General features: G+C 35.4%; 3 protein-coding genes across 4 annotated transcripts; 2 read left to right on the forward strand and 1 right to left on the reverse strand.

Annotated features, from left to right (window-relative positions):
* Positions 1-427: 427 nt before the first annotated feature.
* LOC307157505 (scavenger receptor cysteine-rich type 1 protein M130-like) lies at positions 428-5,091 on the forward strand. Its single transcript, XM_079869423.1, has 14 exons — positions 428-736; positions 830-913; positions 1,001-1,318; positions 1,696-1,998; positions 2,223-2,300; positions 2,499-2,813; positions 2,920-3,117; positions 3,216-3,299; positions 3,794-3,853; positions 3,973-4,029; positions 4,200-4,277; positions 4,562-4,624; positions 4,829-4,891; positions 5,013-5,091. Exons 1-14 carry the CDS (start codon positions 526-528, stop codon positions 5,060-5,062), a joined length of 1,962 nt encoding a protein of 653 aa, XP_079725549.1. The 5' UTR covers positions 428-525; the 3' UTR covers positions 5,063-5,091.
* Positions 4,935-8,388, reverse strand: LOC307157507 (thyroid transcription factor 1-associated protein 26 homolog). Its single transcript, XM_079869426.1, has 4 exons — positions 8,180-8,388; positions 7,638-7,989; positions 7,377-7,482; positions 4,935-5,878 (listed from the first exon to the last, which is right to left on the reverse strand). Exons 1-4 carry the CDS (start codon positions 8,331-8,333, stop codon positions 5,714-5,716), a joined length of 777 nt encoding a protein of 258 aa, XP_079725552.1. The 5' UTR covers positions 8,334-8,388; the 3' UTR covers positions 4,935-5,713.
* Positions 8,389-8,431: 43 nt separating this feature from the next.
* On the forward strand, positions 8,432-20,093 carry LOC307157506 (putative methyltransferase-like protein 25). Of its 2 annotated transcripts, XM_079869425.1 has the most exons (12): positions 8,432-8,825; positions 9,261-9,428; positions 9,562-9,680; positions 9,761-10,360; positions 11,600-11,747; positions 14,733-14,827; positions 15,093-15,122; positions 15,649-15,722; positions 17,060-17,153; positions 18,113-18,187; positions 18,275-18,346; positions 19,820-20,090. In XM_079869425.1, exons 1-12 carry the CDS (start codon positions 8,621-8,623, stop codon positions 19,913-19,915), a joined length of 1,776 nt encoding a protein of 591 aa, XP_079725551.1. In that variant the 5' UTR covers positions 8,432-8,620; the 3' UTR covers positions 19,916-20,090. The 2 variants fall into 2 exon arrangements, with proteins under 2 accessions (XP_079725551.1, XP_079725550.1); XM_079869424.1 differs by having other exon boundaries at positions 18,113-18,346; positions 19,820-20,093.
* The last annotated feature ends 2,971 nt before the right edge of the window (positions 20,094-23,064 follow it).

A 23,064-nucleotide genomic window follows, 5' to 3' on the forward strand; every position in this document is an offset into this window, starting at 1 on the left:
AAGACTTGTGGACGGGTCTCACCTGTGTTCTGGAAGAGTGGAGATGCTTCTTGTAGGCGGCTGGGGTTCAGTGTGTGACGCTGCCTTTGACCAGCAGGATGCAGAGGTTGTGTGTAGAGAGCTGGACTGTGGGGCTCCTGTACAGGTGCTGGGAGAAGATGCTTTTGGAAAAGGAAAGGGTCAGATTGGATCAAAAGAGATTCAGTGCAGAGGAGATGAATCACACATTCAACACTGTCCATCATCAACCTCACAGAATATAAGCTGCACCCATGACAACGACGTAGGACTGATATGTTCTGGTAAAATGTCAATGTTCAGCCTTTCAATAGAGAAATCAAATTGTTAACTAAAACTTAATTATTTGATTGGTTTCTTCTTGGTTTGATCAGTTTCAGTAAACTCTCTGTTCTTTGTCCAGGTTACACTGACCTCAGACTGGTCAACAGCTCAGACTCTTGTTCTGGTCGAGTTGAGCGTCAGTACTTCAGTAAATGGGGCACAGTGTGTGATGCATGCTGGGATATGAGAGCTGCCAGTGTCCTCTGTAGACAGCTGAATTGTGGGATTGCTGTGTCTGTTGTGGGATCAGACTGGTTTGGAGAGGGAAGTGGTGAAATCTGGGCTGATGTGTTTGATTGTGTCGGGAATGAAAGAAAACTCTCAGAATGTTCCGTCTCTTCATGGAGTCGAGCTGAATGTTCTCATAGACGAGATGTTGGAGTCGTCTGCTCTGGTGAGCAAATTCACACCGTGATAAAGTAATTGGTTTCAGATTAAAATGTAGTGTTTTTAGATAAATACTGAATTACAAATAAATACTCTCCAGGGAGTGAAGCTCATATGAGGAACTGCAGCTCTCCACAAACTCTCAACTGCAGCTCCACACAACAGCTGTCAATCAAACACTTTGGTGAGAAAATCAACATCTGGGCAGATTCTTCAGTTGTTAATGATAAATAATGTTCATGTACAAGCACTGTTTCTCTCTGAATATCAGGTCGCGGGTCCATCAGGCTGGTGGGTTCTGGGGGAGACTGTGCAGGGAGGCTGGAGGTTTTTCACAGCGGCTCATGGGGGACAGTGTGTGATGACTCCTGGGATATTAAAGATGCCCATGTGGTGTGCAGACAGCTGCAGTGTGGAGTGGCCCTCAGTAACCAGCAGGTACCAGCCTGGTTTGGTCCTGGTTCTGGACCCATATGGCTGGATGAGGTGGAGTGTGAGGGGAATGAGACGTCCCTGTGGAACTGCTCTTCTCCAGGCTGGGGGAAACATGACTGTCAACACAAGGAGGATGTAGGAGTCGTGTGCTCAGGTGAACAGTAACGTAATGTGATCTATTTTAAAATATATAATTTCAAATGTTTAAAGGGATAATGTGCAGCTGGTAATTTTTGCAAAATGAACACCAGGATAATCAGGAGTGGATGGATCATATTTTGCAACAAAGACCATTAGACAGTGCTGCCATGGATGCCACTACTTTTTAAATATTTTTTATTGACCAAGCAGAATCAAGTAATACATAATATTCAAAATATATTATAAAAATATAATTAAGTATCTTTTTCAGATGCTAACAGTGTGCTAACAGTGTGCATTAGCCTTGTATTAACCAGTTATTTTGGTGATATTTTAGGTTTAGCACAACTTAAACTCCAATATTTTTAATGCACATCCTTTTCCATCTAGAGTTTAAAGAGATCAGGTTAACTGAGGGCTGTGAAGGGAATGTGGAGGTTTTCTACAATGGATCCTGGGGTAATGTGTGTTACAACCAGATGGACAGAGACACAGTGAGTCTGATCTGTCAAGAGCTGAACTGTGGAAGATCTGGTGTTTTGTCTGATTCTACACCAAGACTGGAATCAGCTCGTAACTGGCTGGATAAAGTGAAATGTCGACCACATGATTCAAATCTGTGGCAGTGTCCATCTTCACCCTGGGGACAGAATGACTGTAATAGAGATGAAGTGGCCAAAATCACCTGCTCAAGTGAGATTATGTTTAAATAATGTAAGATGATCTCAGTAGTTATGTTTCTTTAAACACAATGTTTGTATATAATGTGGAGAGTAAACTGTTTCTGAAACACTAAACTAATTTGATGGACAGAGCATAAAATGATTTATGAGGCTTAAATTACGTTGATATGTTTCACTGAGAGAAGTTATGATTTTTGTGTCCTAATGTTCAGTTCTCTTAATATTTAATCTCAGAGGAGGAGAATCCTGAGTCTCCTCTCAGTCGTCTGACATGTTCTACCTCTCCATCTCCTCACCAGAGACGGTGTTCAAGTAAGATTTTTAATTTAAGACTGTTTTCCATTAAAATGTGCATTTAAACAAGAATTGATTTGCATTTAAAAAACATAATCAAATTCATAAATGTAATCCACGAATCATACATTTAAAGCCGTCTTACTTAAGCTTCCATGTGTTTTGTTGTGAATGGTGTCCTGAAGCTGGTCAGTGATGTTTCTGTGTGTGATTTAGATCATGTTCCTCTCAGACTGAGGGGAGGTTTGGGCCGGTGCTCTGGGAGGCTGGAGGTGTATCATAACGCTGTGTGGGGTTCAGTCTGTGCTGATCTGTGGGACATCAGCGATGCTCAGGTGGTCTGCAGGCAGCTGGATTGTGGAGCAGCACTGAGGGCTGATGGGAATTCAGTCTTTGGTGCTGGTGAAGGTGTTGTGTGGCTGAACAGAGTCGAGTGCAGAGGGAATGAGATTCACCTGTGGGACTGTCCTCTCTCCCTGAAGAACCACACTGACTGCTCCCACAAAGAGCACGCTGGACTCACCTGTGCAGGTCAGAGCAAAACACTGAGCAATATTAGTCATTTTCACATCATTTTAGAGTGAATAATATCTGTGTATTTGCATGAATTTGAATGTGTTTGTGTGTGTTTTGCCAGATTTGTCAGTGTCCACTACTCCTGCCACAACAGCATCAGCTTCTCCTCCAGTTTCTCAGACAGTGCGCTCAACATCAGTCACTCCTCCACAAACTCCTCCAGTGTCTCTCTCTGTGCTGGTTGTACTGGGAGTTTTGCTCTTACTGCTCTTAGTGCCACTGCTTATACTGATTCAGCAGAACAGAGTGATGAGGAGAGGTAGGAGAGATCCAGAGACTGTCATATTGTGTGTTATTCAGTGTGTGATCAGTCATGTGTTGTGAACTGACAGCAGGTTTGTCTGTCTACACTCACAGCTCTCTCTAAGAGGAGACACAAGACGACGACTGAGGCCGTTTATGAGGAGATTCATCACAGACACAATCACTTCACTCAGAGAGGTGAGACATGAGCCGTGAATCTTATTTAATATGATTAATAAGAGAGTCTGTCAGACACTTGATGTTCATCTATTATTAGTCCTGTTAAACCTCCGGCTTTAAACCAGAGAATTCCTCACAGAAAACCACAGAGCTGCAAGTGCATGTTTATGTGTGTGTGTGTGTGTGTGTGTATGTGTGTGTCTTCCTGTGTGTATTTTGATGGTAATAAGGAGGGGTTCATATGTTTGCAAGTCTAGGTGCAGATGTGTGTGTTTGTCTCTTCCTGTGTGTATTTCTGGAAGGCAGTGAGGAAAGGGTTCATGTGAGGATACATGTGTGTTTTGCTAATAGGCCTAAAACTTAGGATTTTCTGCCTCTAATGCTTTTAAAATGTAAGTAATTAATATTTGTGTTGTAAGTAACACAATGCTTTATGATCCAAAGGAGAAATGAGGATTCAGTCTGTATGGAATTATGAATATGTTTCTGACTGTTCTGCTGTCCTTTAACAGGAAGTCTCGTCTCTGAAGAACTGCATTCTGGGTATGAAGATGCTGATGAGCTTCTCTCAGGTTAGAGAGCTGAAGTAGAGATGAATCAATAATTTGATTTACAAATATATAAAAAATTTAATTTACACATTTTAACACTAATTCAACTGTTCACAATACTAAAACTTTTATCTTATTAGAAAAAGAGTTCAAGACTGCATATTATGACGATGTCACCAATGGCAGTGTCCTGAAAGGTCAGTGATCCCGCTGTGTCCCAATCAGAGGCTGTGTCCCAATCAGAGGCTGTGTCCCAATCAGAGGCTGTGTCCCAATCAGACTGCATACGTCATTGAGGTGGTCTCGTACATTTGTTTTGTTTCCCAAAATATTAAAAAATGCCCAAATTATACATGTTTTGATGCAGAAGAGATGATGAAGGAAATCACACCGGGATACTATGATGATGTCATCACTGATGGACTGAAACCAGATCGTGAGACAGGTGTCGTTCGTTATTCTATAATAGGAATATAATAGAAATATTTAAAATATATTATACATTATACATAATATATTGTCTCATGTTAAATTTACAAAATACACACCTGAGCGCTATGATGATGTAATGACAAGTGGACAGAACTCTATCAAAAATGGTGTTTACTTTTTATTGTTATTGGTGTATTTTCCATAATCCTTTTATAGTGATTTCTGATATTATGTATTAATCCCATTACATTGTAAGATATAATGCAATGTTTGTTCTGTCTATATGTTCATGTGTAGTGGACACACCAGAGCATTATGATGATGTCATCATTAATGGACAGATCTTTCGAGATGTAAAAGGTGAGTCACACAGAACTGCATTTCATGATCACCTTCACCCACTAATATTGAACATTTCTACCATTAATGAATCATCACGACTTTATCAGGAGTAAATCTAATAATCTCAGACATTCATGAGGTGAAAGAGATCAATAACATCATTAATGACACAAGCTGATTTACAAACTACAATGTGAGGTTTTTATTTCACATATGAATCAGAGGGAGATCAGGAGGAGTATGATGATGTGAAGAACAGCAGTGAAGATGAGAGGAACCTGTTGGGTAGGTTATTGGACATTTCTATAGCATATTTAATTTTTATTTGTTATGTTTCTCATTTAAACTACATCTTGATGTAAATATTACAATGAAAATATGAGTTTGCTTTTGTTTTTAAAAACAGACTATGATGATGTGGAGGAGGAGTCAAATAAAGAGGGAGGAGCCATATGACTCACTGACCACACCCACTGCCTCTTCATCAAATCATATTACAGTTCCTGGAGATATGGGGGTTTCTTAAACTGCTGTTAAAGATTCATGTTTTTGCTATCTGAAATATTTTTCTATAACAGGTTACATGCATTGCAACAAATTTTGTAGTATTTGTATTTTAATATTTTGCCTATTATTTTGATATCAATATTTTGCCTAATAAACAAAATATACCACTTATTCATTACGTTTGTCACAAATTATATATATATATATATAGATATATTTAAAAAGCAGTTCGAAGAAATGATGCAAAACACTATAAACATTTAAAGATGATGAAATCAACCTAAATATAATGATAAAATGGATTTACCACTTAATAGATTATTATTAGGAATCACATTTTTCCATAAATTTACTGCCATAGTATTTAGTAATAGTATTTCTTGTGTGCTCTCAGCTTGAATTAACTTAAGTGGAGCATAATTTAACCTTTTATTAAAAAAATGATTACTGTAAAAACACAGTTATACACATTATGTAAAAAAGAAACTCAGCCAAACTGCACATTTTATTGTGTGATGGTGCATTTTTACTTTACACAAAAAATGATGTAAATGTAAAATGCTTTAAACAAGTTGAAACAGTTTTTAAGTCTGATGTGAGTTATTTGCGCTGCGCTTGAATCTTTTGCAGCAATAGCTCCATCTGCAGGTTGAGGTTGGGCTGACCCTTCTTGGTTTTTCTCTTCAACAGCTGATATGTTGCTATTTTCTTTTCCTTGTATTTCTTCAGAGCCTCCTCACGCTGAGATTTGTCTTTCAAGAATTCCTACAGAGACACACATAATAAAACAAACGTAATAATACATGTGTCAATCATTTTCCCAAGAATGTAAGGCTGGTGAAAATGTGTATATGTGCATGACATAATGGATCTATCTTAATAACATCAAATAGGAAATTCATTAGGAAGTGAAAAACTGTACAACAATTCCACCATACTGATAGACCTTAAAAGGACTGCATTTGTAGACTCTAGCACTGAGTATACATCAGGCTTGTGCACAATTCAGAATTAAATTGAGAATGACTCCTTAATTCCAATTTAATTCTTGAATTTGAATTGAATTTGAATTGATGTCAAAAACAGGATCTAGAATTACAATTCGAATTTGTAAAAATTCAAAGAAATTCATATACATATTTTAAGTAAAGTGTTTAACAATGAAGCTTTACAGTATATGTCAGATATGATTGCATTATAAATGATATTAGTTTGAACTACTTGTACAGATTACATTAAAATGAAATGTTTTCCCCCAGCAATGAATGTTAAAAGCTCTAGTCACAGAACACATAATTAAGTTTGATTTATTGTAATTGTAAATTTGTGGAACATGATGGAACATGACTCCATTTCCCAGAATGCTTTACTTTAACCAAGTATTTAAAATGGTTGCTAAACAATTTGAGGTGGACATTTGTTTGAAAGCACAATTTGATGGGCAACACTGGACTTTTTAAGTATCAGAAGTCCCTTACAACTTCACTCTGCACCTGTTGAGAGAATCTTTAGTGTTGCAGGAAAGATATTCAGACCAGAACGGTGCAGACTCAATGAAAAAACATTTGAGGAGCTATTGAGAATTAGATGCAACAGTGTTGCTCAGTAATTTTTTGCATTGGAATAAATGATAACTGCATTTACAACAACTTTGTGTTTGTGTGATTACTTTGAAATGAAAATTACATTGGAACAAAACTAATTAAACAACACTGAGGGGGTAATTTATTTCAAGAATTTGATCAATATCTATTTTAGAGCAAAATGTATGCAAGGTTGAGGAGTAAATAGTTACGTGAAATGAAATTTCTGTTATTAAATTACAAAATTAATGTAATTGTATTTAGTTGTATTACTGAGGTAAATTATTCAATTAGTTACTAATCAACTTAAAACGAAATTGCTTTGCATTGATAAAGTTATCCAAATAAAGTTATCCAAAACACATTTATAATGGGTAACTAATAACAGTAAGCAATAACATTTCCAAAGTAATCTTCCTAACACTGAATGCATGTGAGACTCAACACATTCTTTCTGTTGTGTGACTGTGTGGAATTTCTTCGAATTGCCATGAATTTAATTCAATTCCACTTCCTGTCATTCCAATTCAAATTCAACTCAACGTCCTGTGAGGCGGAGTAAATTCAATTCAAATTCCAATTCATGAATTGAATGGAGGCCAATTCTGAAATTCTGAATTTTGCACAAGCCTGGTATACATTTGTAATAATGTTATATTGGCCAGTTTCTATTGCCTCACCTCTCTTTTTTTTGCACGTTCCTCCTTCATCCTCTCATATTCTTGCTTTGTCTTTTGATACGAAGACATTTTATGCTTCCTTTGGATGAACAGGGCCTTGTGGGAGCTGATGACACAAATCAGGAATGTGGCTTTGCTGATGCAAATGGACTATTATTTGAATATAATACACACACACACATACATATACATATATATATATATATATATATATATATATATATATATATATATATATATATACACTATCTGTTACTGTACCTGTCAGACTGTGCTGGTTTATTAGATGAATCAGGATCAGGGTCGATAGTTTGGTCAGTCGTTGTGTTTAAGACGTGTTTCTCAGGAGAATCTAAAGAATCCGACCCCATGTTTAGTTCATCATCTGACTCTGTCTCTTTATCCAGTGCTCTTCCTTCACATCTTTTCTTCTTTTTCTCCTGTTCTTCTTCATCTAGTCGTTCTTTTTCAGCCAGGTACAGATGTCTCAGATGCTCGGGATATTTCTCCTCTAACTGAACTTTTGATGCTTGATTTTTCTTCCTCTCCTTTCGAAGAAGTTTGTTGTATTCATGCCTTACTTTCTCCTTCCTTTTGAAGGCAAACCCCTGACCTGATGAAGCATGACAGAGATGAGATTAAAACAGAATACATTCACATTTTAGTCCTTTAGGATTATTACAGATCTATTACGTTATTCAAATATACATTATTGCAGTTTATTCAAAAATTAAATATATTTTTATATACATTTACTTAAATGTTCAGTTTTTACGTTGATGGATTTAAAAACAACTACTCACCCTCTTTTAAACTACCATCAAAAAGTTTGTTCTCCGGAACCCATTTTCTTTTTCTTTTGGCGCTATGTGATAAACCACCATGTGAAAATTTGTTATTGAAGTGTTTTCCTCTAAACGGACCTTGACTTTTTGAGTTTTGTTTTAACGGTGCCATGTTTGACGCTAGTATGTGGACAACACGGATGTTTCTCGTGTAGAGACGCACAATAATGACGTACGTATAGTCGCAAGGCATTACTAATCAAATAAGCGCCATTTGTGTGAGGGCAATATGTTCTATTCGCTCATAGAACAAAACGCTGACTAGTACACCCAACATGGCCGCACATTTGGTCGCTCAGAGGAATCATCTCCTTATTTGACTACTTATGTCTTAAATACAGAAAATGTGTCAACAGCTGCAGCTCTCATGAAATTCTCACTGTTCTCGGTCCGTGAATAATGGCATTTAATGACCTGCCTATTAAAACTTTAAAAAGGAAAATAGATGAAGTAAAGCGCTTTCTCTCCATATCGCTAAGCATCTCGAATGCGCACACAGTGGACTTCTACACGCGTGATGTTTGGAGCACGTTCATGTGTGTGAGTCCAGAAGAAGTGTTGCATTCTATCAGTTCCACTAATGACCGCACGGGGGCGGTAGAAGGTAAGAAGGACTCAATCTGGAAAAAGAAAAATCGTTTTATTGTTATGCAAAATATACATTATATATATATATATATATATATATATATATTATAATGCAATAATTTTTTTAAGTAAAAAGAAGCTGTGGTTTAATTATGACACTATTCAACATAAGAAACTGCTCAGAATTATAATGACTAATATATGTTTTAATATAAGTTTCTTTAACATTTACTCAGAACACATACATTATTTTGTGGAGTAAAATGACAAAATGGTCTGCGGCAGTATCATTTAATTTGATCAATATTTAAAATTATTAACTTGATATAGCCTACCAGTACGTTGTATTTGTATGATACAATATATATTTTATATGTATTGAACTAAAGTGCATTGGACTCTACTCTATTTAATCAGCTGTATTTCATAGTAATAGTGTTTTTGCTTTTAGAAAAGGAAAACATCACCTTTGGTTTCTGTAATGCCTCAAAGAAGCTGGTGGACATATCAGCCCTGCTGAGGGCAGCGAAAGCCCACAGTTTCCCGGGTCTGGGGGTCTGTATGCAGCTGGAAGAGCTGATGGAGAATCTGACACTGATATATGGAGACTCTATAGCGGGTAACTGCAGTCAGATCAGAAGCACTGAAAAGCACATTTAAATTCCACTCTGGATCTTTATTGTGATCATTATGCACGTCACATTCAGGTTATTACAAGGTTATATATCATGCATGGTCTGTAATTTCCATAGGAGAGTCATCAGGCAAAGTTCCTGTTCCAGATGAGTTTATGAACTGTAAGAAAGCCCATGAGGTGCAGGCAATGTCTGAGGTTGTGGCTAGTTTGGCTGAATGCTGCCGGGTCAAACAGGTAAGAACATTTAAAATGTAGTTTAGTTAAATTTTTTGTTCTGAATTGCATCTTTTTCATCATCAGTTTCTTCATCTCAGGTGATAGACGTGGGCTCTGGGAAAGGCTACCTGTGCTCCTATCTATCCATGCGGTTTAATCTACAAGTTTTCGGTATCGACTCTTCCAGCACCAACACACATGGAGCTCAGGAGAGGAACAGGAAACTGAAGAAGTTCTCCAAAGCCTATCAGAAAACGAACAGAGCCAGTGGGAATCAAGCTTTGGACAGTGAGGATAGGAGTAAACAACACAGCAGAAACTGTGAGAACAGTGATGGCAACAAAAACTTTATTTCAAAGGAAAAAGGAAGGTTTGTGGCTCAAGAGGAAACCAGTGATTTATCAAAACAAGTCTCCAGTGATTTATCCGCTTCAGATAACGCCACATTAGAGCCCAGTGATTGGGATGCAGGAAGCAGCTTCCTCAGCACGCTGTCTCTAGACGTCATAGAGGACGCTTCTCCTCGTGTCCACCCCAGCCAGCTGAGCCTGGAGGAACGAGAGAGGAGGAAGAGGGACAATCTGGAGAGGAAAGCTCGAGACGGGAGGAGGAACGACAGCGACAGCAGCCTGTTTTCCCCTCTGACCTCATACGTCACTGCAGAAACTGAACTCAAGACGCTGATCACAGAGCTGGAGGTGAGTGGATGTCAGAACACACACGGTTTCAACGAACCAGGGGAGAAAACTAGTGTAATAATAATTATTTATAATTCACTGTAAAATAATTAATTATACATTTTACAATTATTAAGGGTTATTAGGATTTTATTAGGTTAATTAGTTTCCACCAAGGGAGAAAAATAGTGTAATAATAATAATTAATAATTCACTATACTATAATAATAATAATAGATTTTAGAATTAATAAAGGGGTTTCAACCAAGGGAGAATTTAAAAAAATGTATATAAAATAACAACATCAACAACAATAATAATGATAATAATGTATGATTCATTTTAAAATAAAACAAAATGTATAAATAAAAATAATAATAAAAAAATATATAAATATAATAATAAAAAAAAAAAAAAAAATTACATTAAACAATTATTACATTTATTAAATCTATAGTTTTTTTCAGTTGTAAATTAATTGTATTAAATCAATTGTTTTGTTAATTAATTAATAATAATAATTATTATTATTATTTATGAAATTTATTATTTTATAATGAATGATAAATTATTGTTGTTCATTTATTAAATTAATTATTTCCTTCATTATTAAATAAGTTTTGTTATTATTATTAATAATAAATAATAATGCTTTAAGTAAATAAGTGATTTAGTAGATTTAAATTCAATGTAACTATATTATAATTGTAATTATTACTACTGCTACTACCACTACAACTACTTATAAACAAATAAACTATTATTATTATTATTATTATTAAATAAAGAATTTGTCTTTTTGAGTCTTATATAGCTGCATTTGTATTTTAGTAACCTAAAAAACTAGCTGAAGCTGTGTTTTGTCATACTTTTTAAAGCATTTGGATCAGGATAAAACTTTTTTTTTCATTGTGAATGTGTTGTGAATTCATTTCATATGATATTATCTAAGGATCAAATAATGTATGTGTACTAAACTCATATAATAGCACAAGAGACACGCTATGCTGCAATAGTTGTCCAGCTGTGGGCTTTGATTATAGAGCAGAAGTTGTATCATTGCTATTACAGCTCAGCGAGACGCCTGCGATTATCCTAATCATGTTAATTAGGTGAAATTGAGCTCAAGAATGGAGAGGGACTTGGATGTGTCCATAGCAAATTATTTATGATCAATGAGAGATGGCAAACGGTCTGTGCTGATTTCACCAAATTACCCTTTTCTCTCTCTCTCTCCCTCTTTCTCTGGCCGGTACCCAGGATGCAGTTCTGGTTGGCCTGCATACGTGTGGAGATTTGGCTCCCAGCACTCTGCGGATGTTCGGGGCCAAACAGGAGCTGCGGGCCGTTTGCAGTGTGGGCTGCTGCTACCACCTGCTTTCTGAAGAGTTTGATGAGGACAGACAGGGTAAGAACACTTCCTGTCCCACACACACGTGAACAGATCAGTCTCTGTCAAACCGGGTGCCCAAATCTTCAAACAAGATAAGATGTGTGTAATTTTAGTTCTTTGCATAATGTTCTTTCCAGCAATGTGCAGCCCTGTGCCAATCCTGGGTCAAAAAATGTAAAATAATAATAATAATAATAAAAAATACTACTAATAATTTATTATTATTGTTATTATTATAACATGTATCAATTATATGGAATTTAATTTTATAAAGAGTTATTGTGGTTGTTGCTTGTTTATTAAATCAATAATTTAATATTATTAATAATAATATAATAATTATAATGTACTTGTAACATCATAATAATTAACATCATAATAATAACATAATACATTTATATACCATCCTAATAAAAATAATTATTAAATAATTTGACATTCTTTTGCAGCCCTAGGCCAATCCTGAGTCAAATAATAAATTGTTGTTTTATTTATGAAGTAAATTCAATATTTAGTTAATAAGTTGATTAATTTCATTGTTTATTTGATTAATTATGTAATAAAGTTTGTTAGTATTATTAATATATATTTTTCTTTTTAATTATAAATATAATTATTACGTAATATAATAATAATAATAATAATAATAAATATTATTATTAAGTATTAATATTTTTAAATAATTAATTAAATTTGACATTCTTTTGCAGCCCTGGGTCAATTCTGGTTCAAATAATGTAAAACAACAACAATGTATTATTCAATATAAAACAGTGATTAATACATTTATAACAAAATAATAATAATTATTATTATTTTCTTTATTACTTATAAAATATTTTATTTTTCAATGAATAATTAATTGTTGTTTATTTATTAAATAAATCCAATTTTTCATTAATAATTGTATTATTTAATAATAATGCTTGTTATTATTATTGATATAATGGTGACTTTTGTTGTATTGACAAAAAACACTGATGATTTCAAAATATCTTCTGCAGATGAAATTAAGAATTGCCATTTTTAGGTGAACTATCCCTTTAAGAAATGGTGCTAGTCCGAAGAAACCATGTGGTTTCTGTCGGTCGCTCTCTGTCTTTCCCCTTCTCTTAGATACTTCTTCTTAGTTCGTCACTGCAGTAATGATTGAGTGCCTGCAAAATATGATATTTTGATCACATAATTACTGTCGATTGAGTCAGTGTCCAATGCTATGAAGCACAGCAGGACTACAATAATGTCTCATTGTCTTTTAAAGCCTGGTGATCACATCACAGACTCTTGATTGCTACAGGGACAGAGCTAAAACACATGAAGTGTGTTCAGATGTTGGACTGACATCACAAACACTCTCCCTCTCCACACACAATCTGTTTGATCTCACTAAATCAAGAAGAGTCCGTACAACATGTGGCGTTTTCAGCATGATGATGTCAGAGTTTTCAGGGCTTCGGCGGCTCGCTTTACAAGCGCGTTTGTTCTGAAGAAGAAACAGTACGGAGTGAAACAAATGCAGTTCCAATGGAAATACACAATGTGCCTTTTAGTCTAAAATACCTGGCATGATTACAGCATCATGCTGTGCGTTTAAAGGCGAAGTGTGTAATTGTTGTGCCACTAGCGGCACCCCACAGAGTTACAAAGATTTTGCACTGAGTTTTGCTTGCCTGATCACAATTAACAGCCTAATACTTTTTCTATGGTATCTCTGCAAAGGCCCTGCATTTGCTTACTCAATACAAAAGAGCCCATGCAATGTCTCCTACTGAAGCAGGAAACAGGAAGTCCCGTCCACAAACGTCATTAGTTAAGCAGTCAACCTGTGAATGGCTTACTTACAGTTGTATCTGCGCCTAAAATTGGTATTTTCATCCAAAAAATTACACACATCAGCTTTAAACCCTGTTTTATTGGGGAACCCACAAACTCAAACTGAAGATCCTTAAGTTTAAAGCCTCACAGTGATTGGTCGAATTAAGACTTTAAGTGTTAAAGTTATGAAATCACTAATGTCAGTGTTGCACATGGTCCTTCTCTCTGTCCATTTTTTTATACACGGCTCATTCTGTTTCACTCACACACACGTTTGTTTCACTATATTAGTGAGGACATTGCATAGACTTAAATTGATTTTATATCCGGTTAATGGTATTTATATGTTTTGGCTGATTTGTATGCTTCTCTTAACTAGTAAGGACCAGTGAAATATCCTCACTAGTCTGTTGTCATAATATTTCAGGACATTTGTCCCTCAAGTATAGCCAAACCTGTACACACACACACACAGACACACACACATATTTCAGGCCTGTGCTGGACTCTGGATCCTGTTCAGTTTGGCATGGTTTAGATTAGCATGATATCTGTAATAAACAGTGTTTATCTGCACCACGAGTAGGCCTCGTACCACAGTATGGGTCTCGTTTGAATGGCATGTGCTCAACAGGTTCTAATCCACAAAAAGTTCAGTGTTTAGAAATCTGCTTTAGTTTTGACATACCCTAAAAAGTTTGGGGTTGGTACGATTTTTAATGTTTTTAAAAGAAGTCTCTTATGCTCCCTAAGTCTGTTTATATTTGATTATAAAAATACCATAAAATCAGCAATATTTTAAAAAAATTATTACAATTTAAAATATATTTTCAAAGGTAATTTATTCCTATGATCAAAGCTGAATTTTCAGCATCATTACTCCTGTCTTCAGTGTCACATGATCCTTCAGAAATCATTCTAATGCTGATTTGGTGCTCAAGAAAAAAATCTTATTATCAGTGTATCAGTGGGAAATTTTTTTTTTCCAGAATTCTTTGATAAAATAGAAAGTTCAATAGAACAGCATTTATTTGAAATACACATCTCTTTTTGATCAATTTTAAGGTATCCTTGTTGAACAAAAGGCTAATTAAAATCTTACAGACCCCAAACCTTTGAACGGTAGTTTATGTAAAAAAGATGTTTGATTCTTCATCTCTGTTTATTTTTTTTGGTGTGGGCCAGGGTGTGTCAGTGGTGTGTGTGGTTTCCCCATGAGTCAGTATCTGAAGGATCAGGCCTGTTTCTGTGGTCGAAATGCCAGGATGTCAGCATGTCTCGTAAGTCTGCCTCACACGTCACGAAAACATCTCACGTTGCCCACGCATCATAAACCACATCCTTTGCTTATTAGATAAATGTTATAAAAAATGTATTTATGATAATCAGGTGATTTTTCTTGTAAGATGAACACAGTGTATCTGCTATTAAACAAAAAGCGACTATAAAATCATGTCACAGTGTGTTTAGTTATCACATTCAAGCTTGTTTCCAGCAGGCTTGACTAATATTGAGCTCTTCACAAACTAATTTTCCCCCTCTCAGGCTCTGGAGAGGGTGTCTGCCGGAGGAGGGGTGAGTACTTGATTGTGTCATATCATATTAATATTAATATTTCAATTAAAAATCCCAATTCCCCTGTAAGATTTGCATATAAGGAGGACAGTCTCTTGCAACCAGAGCTGTTTGCACAGCTGAGCATAATGTGTTGGTCAGGCTTGAATGCCAGAACGTACAGCATATGCGGCTTTGCATATTTATGTGATTTAATTAGACGCACTGTGTATTTTAATTAGATTTTTTTCTCGATTAAAAATGAATGAAAGTTCAGAGGTGAAGCGGCCAGCACGTACGATCTCTTTGTGCTGTCTTCTGCACGGCTGATTGTTTGTATGACATAATTGTAATGGAAAATATGACACAATCTGTTTTTAAAGTTGCCACAAATGGGACAAACATTTCAAATGATGTGATTAAAAACACAAATAAGTAAGCAAACATAAGTATGCATTGCATAAATAAGTAAAAACAGGCAAAATCAGTTTTGAAATGAAACAAAATTGTTTGGACTGATGTTAACAGGGTTTCTTGACTGTTACAGCTGCCTATGGAGTCGCTTTTTTATCGGGCGGTTCTCCATGTTATTTTACAGGATCACTACGATTGCTTTAAAAGGTATCCATCATATGTACCACCATTGATTTTATGTCATATTTATAGCATACTAGATTTGTTTTGTTACTGTGGTATGCATGATATTAATAATAATAGCTCTGTTTGTTTTAAGGCTTTTAGATGCATGTAAACATCTGGAAAAAATGAACTGTTGCCACAGTAAATTTTCATGATTTAAAGTGCCCCTATTATGCTTTTTCAGAAAGTATTGTTCATGTAGTGTTATATACAGTAGCTGTTTGTGAATGTAAAAGGTCTGCATGTTTTTTTAAAGATGAAAGTGCAGGCCTGAAATGAGTCTACAGAGGTTTGTAACAAATTTGCATAATGCCAGCCTATGATCTTCATTGGCTGCCGGCGAACAACGTCTACTTCGACCCGCCCTCAAACACTGTAGTTGAAGATGATGATTGGAAGAGTTTAGTTTGTGTTGTCGACATGTTGAGAAGATGCTGTTTTCTGTGCTGCGAAAGCAAATCCACTTGCATGCACTTCCAATAGACCAATCACAACAGACTAGGCCGTCTGACCAATCAGAGCAGAGTAGGTTCTTGAAAAGGAGGGTTGAGAGAGACTGAATCTTTTATCAAACGTTTCAGACACAGTGAGAAAAGAGGTGATGCTGCAGTGTATATTATGAGAAAGTTAAAGTGTTTTTTGACCTTGGATGCATGTAAACGCACTGTAGGACACCTCCAAAACTAAATTAGGAACCTTTGAAATAGCATAACAGGTTTGCTGTCCTAGATTTGAAAACACTCCATAAAAACGAAACACACACCCCGGACCCCCTGATGAGCCACTCTCAGTGTGAAACGCACACGATGACAAATATTGAGCTCCCTCACTGACGCCGTTCCCCTCACAAACACCAGGATCAAATATCTCATCGACAGCACCCTCACCACATCATCTGCTCATTAGACAGAAAACAACCGCCTGTCTTTGTTTAAGTCGCCGGAGAGCTTTAGTAAACTGGAGGAGAGAATAAAGAGGCTCCAGATTCCCTCCGGTCCTTCCTTCCTTTTGCGGAGGCTGATATATGTTTATCGAGATATTTGATCATGACTGTACTGAGCAGATCTGATTCAGTGGTGACTGATGCTCATGAGTCAAACCCTAAAGCCCTGTTTTCAATTTTTTATTAAACTCCTGTGAGTCAAAGCCAAAACATCAGGTTACGGTAATGTGCAAGTCAACAAGGAGTGCAAAGTTCACCCTCTGCATGTGACTTACTGAATGTACGTTAATATCAGTCTCTAAACTACTTCAGAAATCAATTCAACTGTATGCTTGATATTTTTGATATGATGCAGTGTTTTATTTCCTATTGGCAGTGAGAAACGTGTTGGGAACGTGTACTCCAAAGCCTCTTCGTTTGTGGACTATGTCAGGCGCGCACTTCGGAAGCTGGATCTGGATGAGACTAAAGTAATAACCGATTGTTCTCATATTACGTTTAATGTTGTGTCAGTCTGCCCACATGCATCTGAATTACACCACAATGAAACTAATGAGATAAACAGACTAAAGTAGGTTTGACAAGTAGGGAAATATGGGTACAGAGAGCAAGAGACTATTAAAAAGGCATTAGCAGGCCCAGACGATATCAGTGTAACCTGATTTTGGGGAGAAATATATATATATATTTAAAGTTATTTAAATATTTGATAAAAATAAAAAAATCATGTGTATATGTATTTACAATTTATATAATTACATTAAATATAATATATTCACTTATATTTTTATATAAATGAAATATTACATATGTTTTTAAAATGTTTTATTTAAATTATTAAATTTTTGCTTATTGTAATATTTTAATTATATATATATATATATATGTATATATATATATATATATATACACTTTTATTAGTCTATAGTTTATATGAATACATTAAATATAATATATATTGGATATTTGTAAATAAACTATAAATGAAAGTATAAATTAAATATTTAAAAAAGAAAATTGTTACATTTTTATTTGACAAAACTATGTTTGTCTATATTTGAACTATATTTGTAATATTTAAAATTGTATTTTTATAATTTTATATTTTTAAATTAATCTTTTCAAATTTATATTCATGTATATTTTATTTTATATAAACAAAATATTACATATGTATTTAAAATAGAAAATGATTTTAATTACATTTAATTTGACAAAATTGTGTGTATTTATATAGTTAAAAAACTTGAATTGTGTGTATATATGTGCTTACTACAGCAAAGATTATATAAATATTTTTATATAAATATTATACTGTACATGTATTTATATATTTATGTATATATTTTTATTTAAATTAAAAATATACATTTAATGTTTATTTCATATTATTTATTAACCATTAAATCCATATCTCTTGTTCTCTCAGCTATCTGACGGCGATATTCAGAGCTATCATGATCGCTACACACCCAGGATGAATGAGATGATTGCTTTTAACATGGTGAGCGTCATTGAAAGTTGTATGTCTATTATTTTTTCATTGCTAACCCTATATCAGTCTGCCTCATGCTGTTTTCATCTTCCTCAGTTGAAAGTAACCTTGGCTCCATGTATAGAGGGTCTCATCCTCCTGGATCGACTTTGCTACTTGAAAGAGCAGGTAAAAAAAAACAATTGTCAGGGCAGATAACATAGTAGTTGTCCAGTTTACCCACAGTTGTATATTTACCCCCTATTTGTCCATGTTAAGATGGTAATCCTCATATAATTGGAGAACTGTGTGGGGCTTTTGTTTCAGGCTTTACTTCAGAGCCACAGCACACATTTCCCTAATCCAAAACTTTCACAAACAGACATTAGCCACATATAGCAGCTCCAAAACAGTCAAAAAATGGTTTTAAAGGATTTTAGCTTACAGGAGTTCAGAGGTTTTAAGTTACACCTCCATTTCCCTCTTGCCCACCAGGCTTTGAACATAAAACCTCAAACATCCTCGCGACGACAGTCAGGAGCATCAGACTCAGCCATCTGTGAAGATTGTTAGACTGAAAATTCAGAGCATGACAAAATCACTTTGTTTATCGTCACAAAACAGTGAAAGCAAGTTTCTGTGGGAGTAATTTCCACATAATCTTACAGGGTTCTCTTATCAGTCATGTAATGTAAAGCAAGTAAAGCCTCTCCTGTGTTAGATCTGTGCGTTCTTCTACAGAGGTCTATGATTTGTGTATGTCAGACATTAAAGGGCTTGGTAACATGATAAGGATTCACATCGACGACATTGAAATCAGGGTACGCTTTAGAATTTGGGCTATGGATGGTTTTATCCTGTATAAACCGTTTCATAACATCGTACTCGGGGTGTTCTGCCAAGAATATTAATGTGCTTTGGTCAGTGATTATAGAAATCTGTAATATGGATTAATTTGGATTAAAACAATCTTCAGTTAAGATGATTATTGGAACTGAAAAAAATACTCTTTTTACTTACCAATATTCTTATAACTGAACATAAATGACGGTTCATCTAAAATAATATACTCTGACTGGATATATACAAGCACAGACAGGGTTGAAAACCAGTATAATTTGATTCATGAACAATCTGATCTTATGATCCAATTGTTTTAATTGAATCAAAAACATGCAACATGACCACCTATTAGTCCGATTCCCAAATGAATGAGTCTTATGAGTCTGTTCTTTTTAGGGAATCAGATATATACAGCATGAACAGTGTATTCTGATTCCTGAACAAATTATTATTTTGAACTGATTCTTGTTAGTAAATCAAAAATATACAACACAACCAGTGTATTCTCACTGCCGAACAATTAATACGTATAAGTCGGTTGTTTTTAGTGAATCAAAACCATACAGCGAGACTAGTATAGCCTGATTGATTATAAGGCATGATCCCTTATTTTTATATTGAGAAAAACCTCATGCATGCAGATTTATACCTTAAGTATTGGATAAATAAATATTGAAATCTACGAATGGATTTCTACGGAGCCCCTAAAGGGACATGGTTTCCTCCCATCTAAAAAAATTTCCATCACCATGTCCCTTTAGGGGCTCCGTAGATTTTTAGAGTGTCATAATTCATTCTTAACTGTCTCTTTCCTTACAGGAGAATGTTTCTCATTCTGCGCTGGTTCAGCTCTTTGACCCCCTCCAGTCTCCGAGATGTTATGCAGTTATTGGGATAAAGGAATCTACAGTTTGAACACCAAAGCTGGTAGTCCTGCAGTTTAGTGTAATATATTGATGTCATTTTAATGTATTATTTTGATACAACTTTATAGTTTTTATTTTCCATTATTAAATATTTTGTTTTTAAAGTCCAGATTCTAAATTAATTGTTGTCGATTTTTCAAACCAACAATAAAAATGCTCTTTTACAATTTTTTCTCGATCGCTAACACAATTCATGAAACAATTCACCATTTTCTCACAAATATAAACAGAATCTCTAAACTACACACTAACATGTACAAATACACAGCCACTCCTCCACTACCCTATTGAACACTAATAAGATCAATTCAAAACACTATTACAAAAACATCCTTTTGGCAATCACAAATCATTTTGCAAGTCAATGTCTAGGAATTACAGGAAGGAATTGCAGTGTATAACATAAATAGAGGGGTGCAGATACAGTGAAATTCAAAGAATAAGCTTTAAGGAAAGTTTATGTTCATTACAGTCAGGAGTTCTTACAGTAGATGGAAATACAAATACAAAATAATTGAATATGAACTCAGTATGCAACACAAAACCGTATACTGATGACCCTGTAGGCCGATGGACTTTCTTTGTATTTCATCAGGAACATTTTATTTTCTTTCTCTTCCTTTGTTTCCCACCACTAGGATTCATTTTCCAAAGCACATAATCACCCGTGGCCCTGTTTATATTATCCTCAGATTCTGATTGGTGTGTATTCAGTTTTGCTACTTAATGTTTACACATGGATAAATGCATGCTATTTTAGTTCGCATTGTGATAACTTGAGTTAATTATATTGTGTACTTGTGTTTTCTGAATGAGAGCATGGTTAAATCGATAGTTTTGAGAAATGTGTCTTAGTTTCGAGAACTGATTTGAATGAATAGTGAATAGTTTGGGAAATTGGGCCAACTGAATCAGTTATAGTGATTTAGCAATCGAGAAAAACTATGTAAAAATATTTTACAAAAATGACCTAAAATATAAATGATGTTAAAATAGGGTTGGTTCACAGTAAATTAAAAGTAGTTTTGAATTCATTCCAGCTGCTCCAAAAACCTGGCTGTATAAGTCTCCGGATCGGTTCAGTTATGATGCATAACGGATCGGTCTGCAGCTTAAAGCAGAAAGATATAGTGATCAATGGGATGCAGAACGTTGCTTTTAGTGTTCATTAGTCTGACTGGTTTATAAATCAGCCTTTAGCCAGCCATACGAGGACATCAGTCACACTTGGGACGTCTTCTGCTTCCACTTATTTAACACACCATTAATATTAATCAGACATAGAGCTCTTCATTATTTTTAGCCGTTTCTCCTGTCTTGCATGTTTTAGTTAATATTCACAAATGAAACACCTCGAGGATGCAGTTGTCTTAACTTGATTGATTAACTTAGAACTAGCAGCACTTAAGGCACAAAGTGCATTTGTTTTACTTGCTCAAACTACTATATTTTGTGTTACTATTTATGTGTTTGCTTATATCTTAAGAGAATAGAGAATTCAAAACCTGCAAGGAGACCTCTTGGGTTTTTTGATAATTATGGTCTGTCTGTCATACTTTTTGAGCAATATGGTTTCATACTGTATGTGATAACCATGCACTTCCAAGTGGCAAAAGTGGTTACTGAAAACCTGTTGAACTCCTGAAACATTAACAAATCAATGTGACTTACTTAATGTGTAAATGAGCTTTTACAGACGCCGTTGAAACAATATTTTTTTAATTATAAGTCATTGTTTATTGAATTCAAACAGTAGGGTAAATATTTGAGGAAAGTTTCTGTCAGAGAAAGTAGGCCACGTTGCTAAGCCTTGCATGCAAATCCTGCTTCTAATGACTTTTCCTTCTCTAACAACTCCACATCCATTCATCATGGTACCACTTGACCAGAACAATGCAACTTCTCTGCCATTATTTCTGGAAAAATAGACGCCATTAGTGTGTCTGTGTGGAGATAAGCATGGCTACGCACTGACACTGCAGCACTTGAGCCTGAACTTCATGGAGTGTGTTGGGGCCAGTCTAACACTTTGCCAAAATGACTCTGTTGACCAGTCGCATATGTTTCTATCATGAATTCATCTTTTTAGCGGATGCATTGTGCCATTTCCTGTTCTGCGTCTAAATTAGAGAAAGGAAAAGCTTCAGGATAATGACATGATGCACTCCAAAACATCTCTTTGAGACAGAAATAGCAAAGCGATGGGAAACCAGCTTACTCACTCCCTTATTTCCTGAAATTTTGCTTCTTTTTTTTTTCTTTGCATGCAAGGGAGGTTGAGGAAATGCTTCTCTATCGTCACCAGGAATGTCCAGCTCCACTCTGAACAAAACAAGTTTCCTTTTTAGTAGATCATCAAAAACACAATTTGTTTTTCTTCACTTAAAGCAGAAACAATCAACTGATTTGTTTGCTTATGTGGCGAATCATTTTTCACTTCACAAAACAGCTGCTGTTCCCCCAAAGTCTTGTGGTCAACAACCATGGTGTGTTTCACTGACTTTGTGACTTCAGGATATAAATAACACATTTACCAAAGCTGGATGGGCTTCAAGAAAAAACGAACATTTGTTAACCTTCAGGGCTGGTTCTGAAAGAATGTGTTTTTGTGTTCATCTGTGCTGTGCTGTAAACATGTTAGATGGAGCGGTTTTGGGGGTACAAAACCATATGTGTGAACGGCCTCTTATGCTGTTCCAAATGTGAATTGAATTGAATTCTGGTGCGCTGCATCTTGTGTTTTTGAAGTCGGCATGAAACGGATTTTCAAAACACGTCATATGAGAAGAGATGAAAAGAGGGAGGGGAAGTTATTTTGAATAAAGTTATTCAATTGAAGGCACATTCATTAAAGGGGTGGTATAATGCCCTTTTCACAAGATGTAATATAAGTCTTTGATGTCCCCAGAGTGTGTATGTGAGGTTTCAGCTCAAAATACCCCACAGATATTTTTATATAGCATGTTAAAATTGTCACTTTTTGAGGGTGAGAAAAAACGCACCGTTTTGTGTCTGTTCCTTTAAATGCAAATGAGCTGCTGCTCCAGCACAGAGGGCGGAGCTTCAAGAGCACTCACATGGACATGGACATGCACTGAAAATTTCAAAAACTTTTAGCCTTTTATGTTCAAACTGGAT

Source organism: Squalius cephalus (genome assembly GCF_949319135.1).
Source record: "Squalius cephalus genome assembly, chromosome: 4".
Taxonomy (NCBI): domain Eukaryota; kingdom Metazoa; phylum Chordata; class Actinopteri; order Cypriniformes; family Leuciscidae; genus Squalius; species Squalius cephalus.

What these genes read in the sequence shown, in the direction of transcription:
- LOC307157505 (XM_079869423.1), top strand. Translation starts at nt 526, where the DNA reads ATGAGAGCTGCCAGTGTCCTCTGTAGACAGCTGAATTGTGGGATTGCT. An exon ending in TGTAGGAGTCGTGTGCTCAG is followed by an intron (nt 1,319 to 1,695) that starts GTGAACAGTAAC and finishes TTTTCCATCTAG; the next exon opens with AGTTTAAAGAGATCAGGTTA. An exon ending in AGATGAGAGGAACCTGTTGG is followed by an intron (nt 4,892 to 5,012) that starts GTAGGTTATTGG and finishes TTTTAAAAACAG; the next exon opens with ACTATGATGATGTGGAGGAG.
- LOC307157507 (XM_079869426.1), bottom strand. Translation starts at nt 8,333, where the DNA reads ATGGCACCGTTAAAACAAAACTCAAAAAGTCAAGGTCCGTTTAGAGGA. An exon ending in TGATGGTAGTTTAAAAGAGG is followed by an intron (nt 7,990 to 8,179) that starts GTGAGTAGTTGT and finishes ATGCTTCATCAG; the next exon opens with GTCAGGGGTTTGCCTTCAAA. An exon ending in AACGTGCAAAAAAAAGAGAG is followed by an intron (nt 5,879 to 7,376) that starts GTGAGGCAATAG and finishes GTGTCTCTGTAG; the next exon opens with GAATTCTTGAAAGACAAATC.
- LOC307157506 (XM_079869424.1), top strand. Translation starts at nt 8,621, where the DNA reads ATGGCATTTAATGACCTGCCTATTAAAACTTTAAAAAGGAAAATAGAT. An exon ending in CGCTGATCACAGAGCTGGAG is followed by an intron (nt 10,361 to 11,599) that starts GTGAGTGGATGT and finishes GCCGGTACCCAG; the next exon opens with GATGCAGTTCTGGTTGGCCT. An exon ending in GTTTGATGAGGACAGACAGG is followed by an intron (nt 11,748 to 14,732) that starts GTAAGAACACTT and finishes GGTGTGGGCCAG; the next exon opens with GGTGTGTCAGTGGTGTGTGT.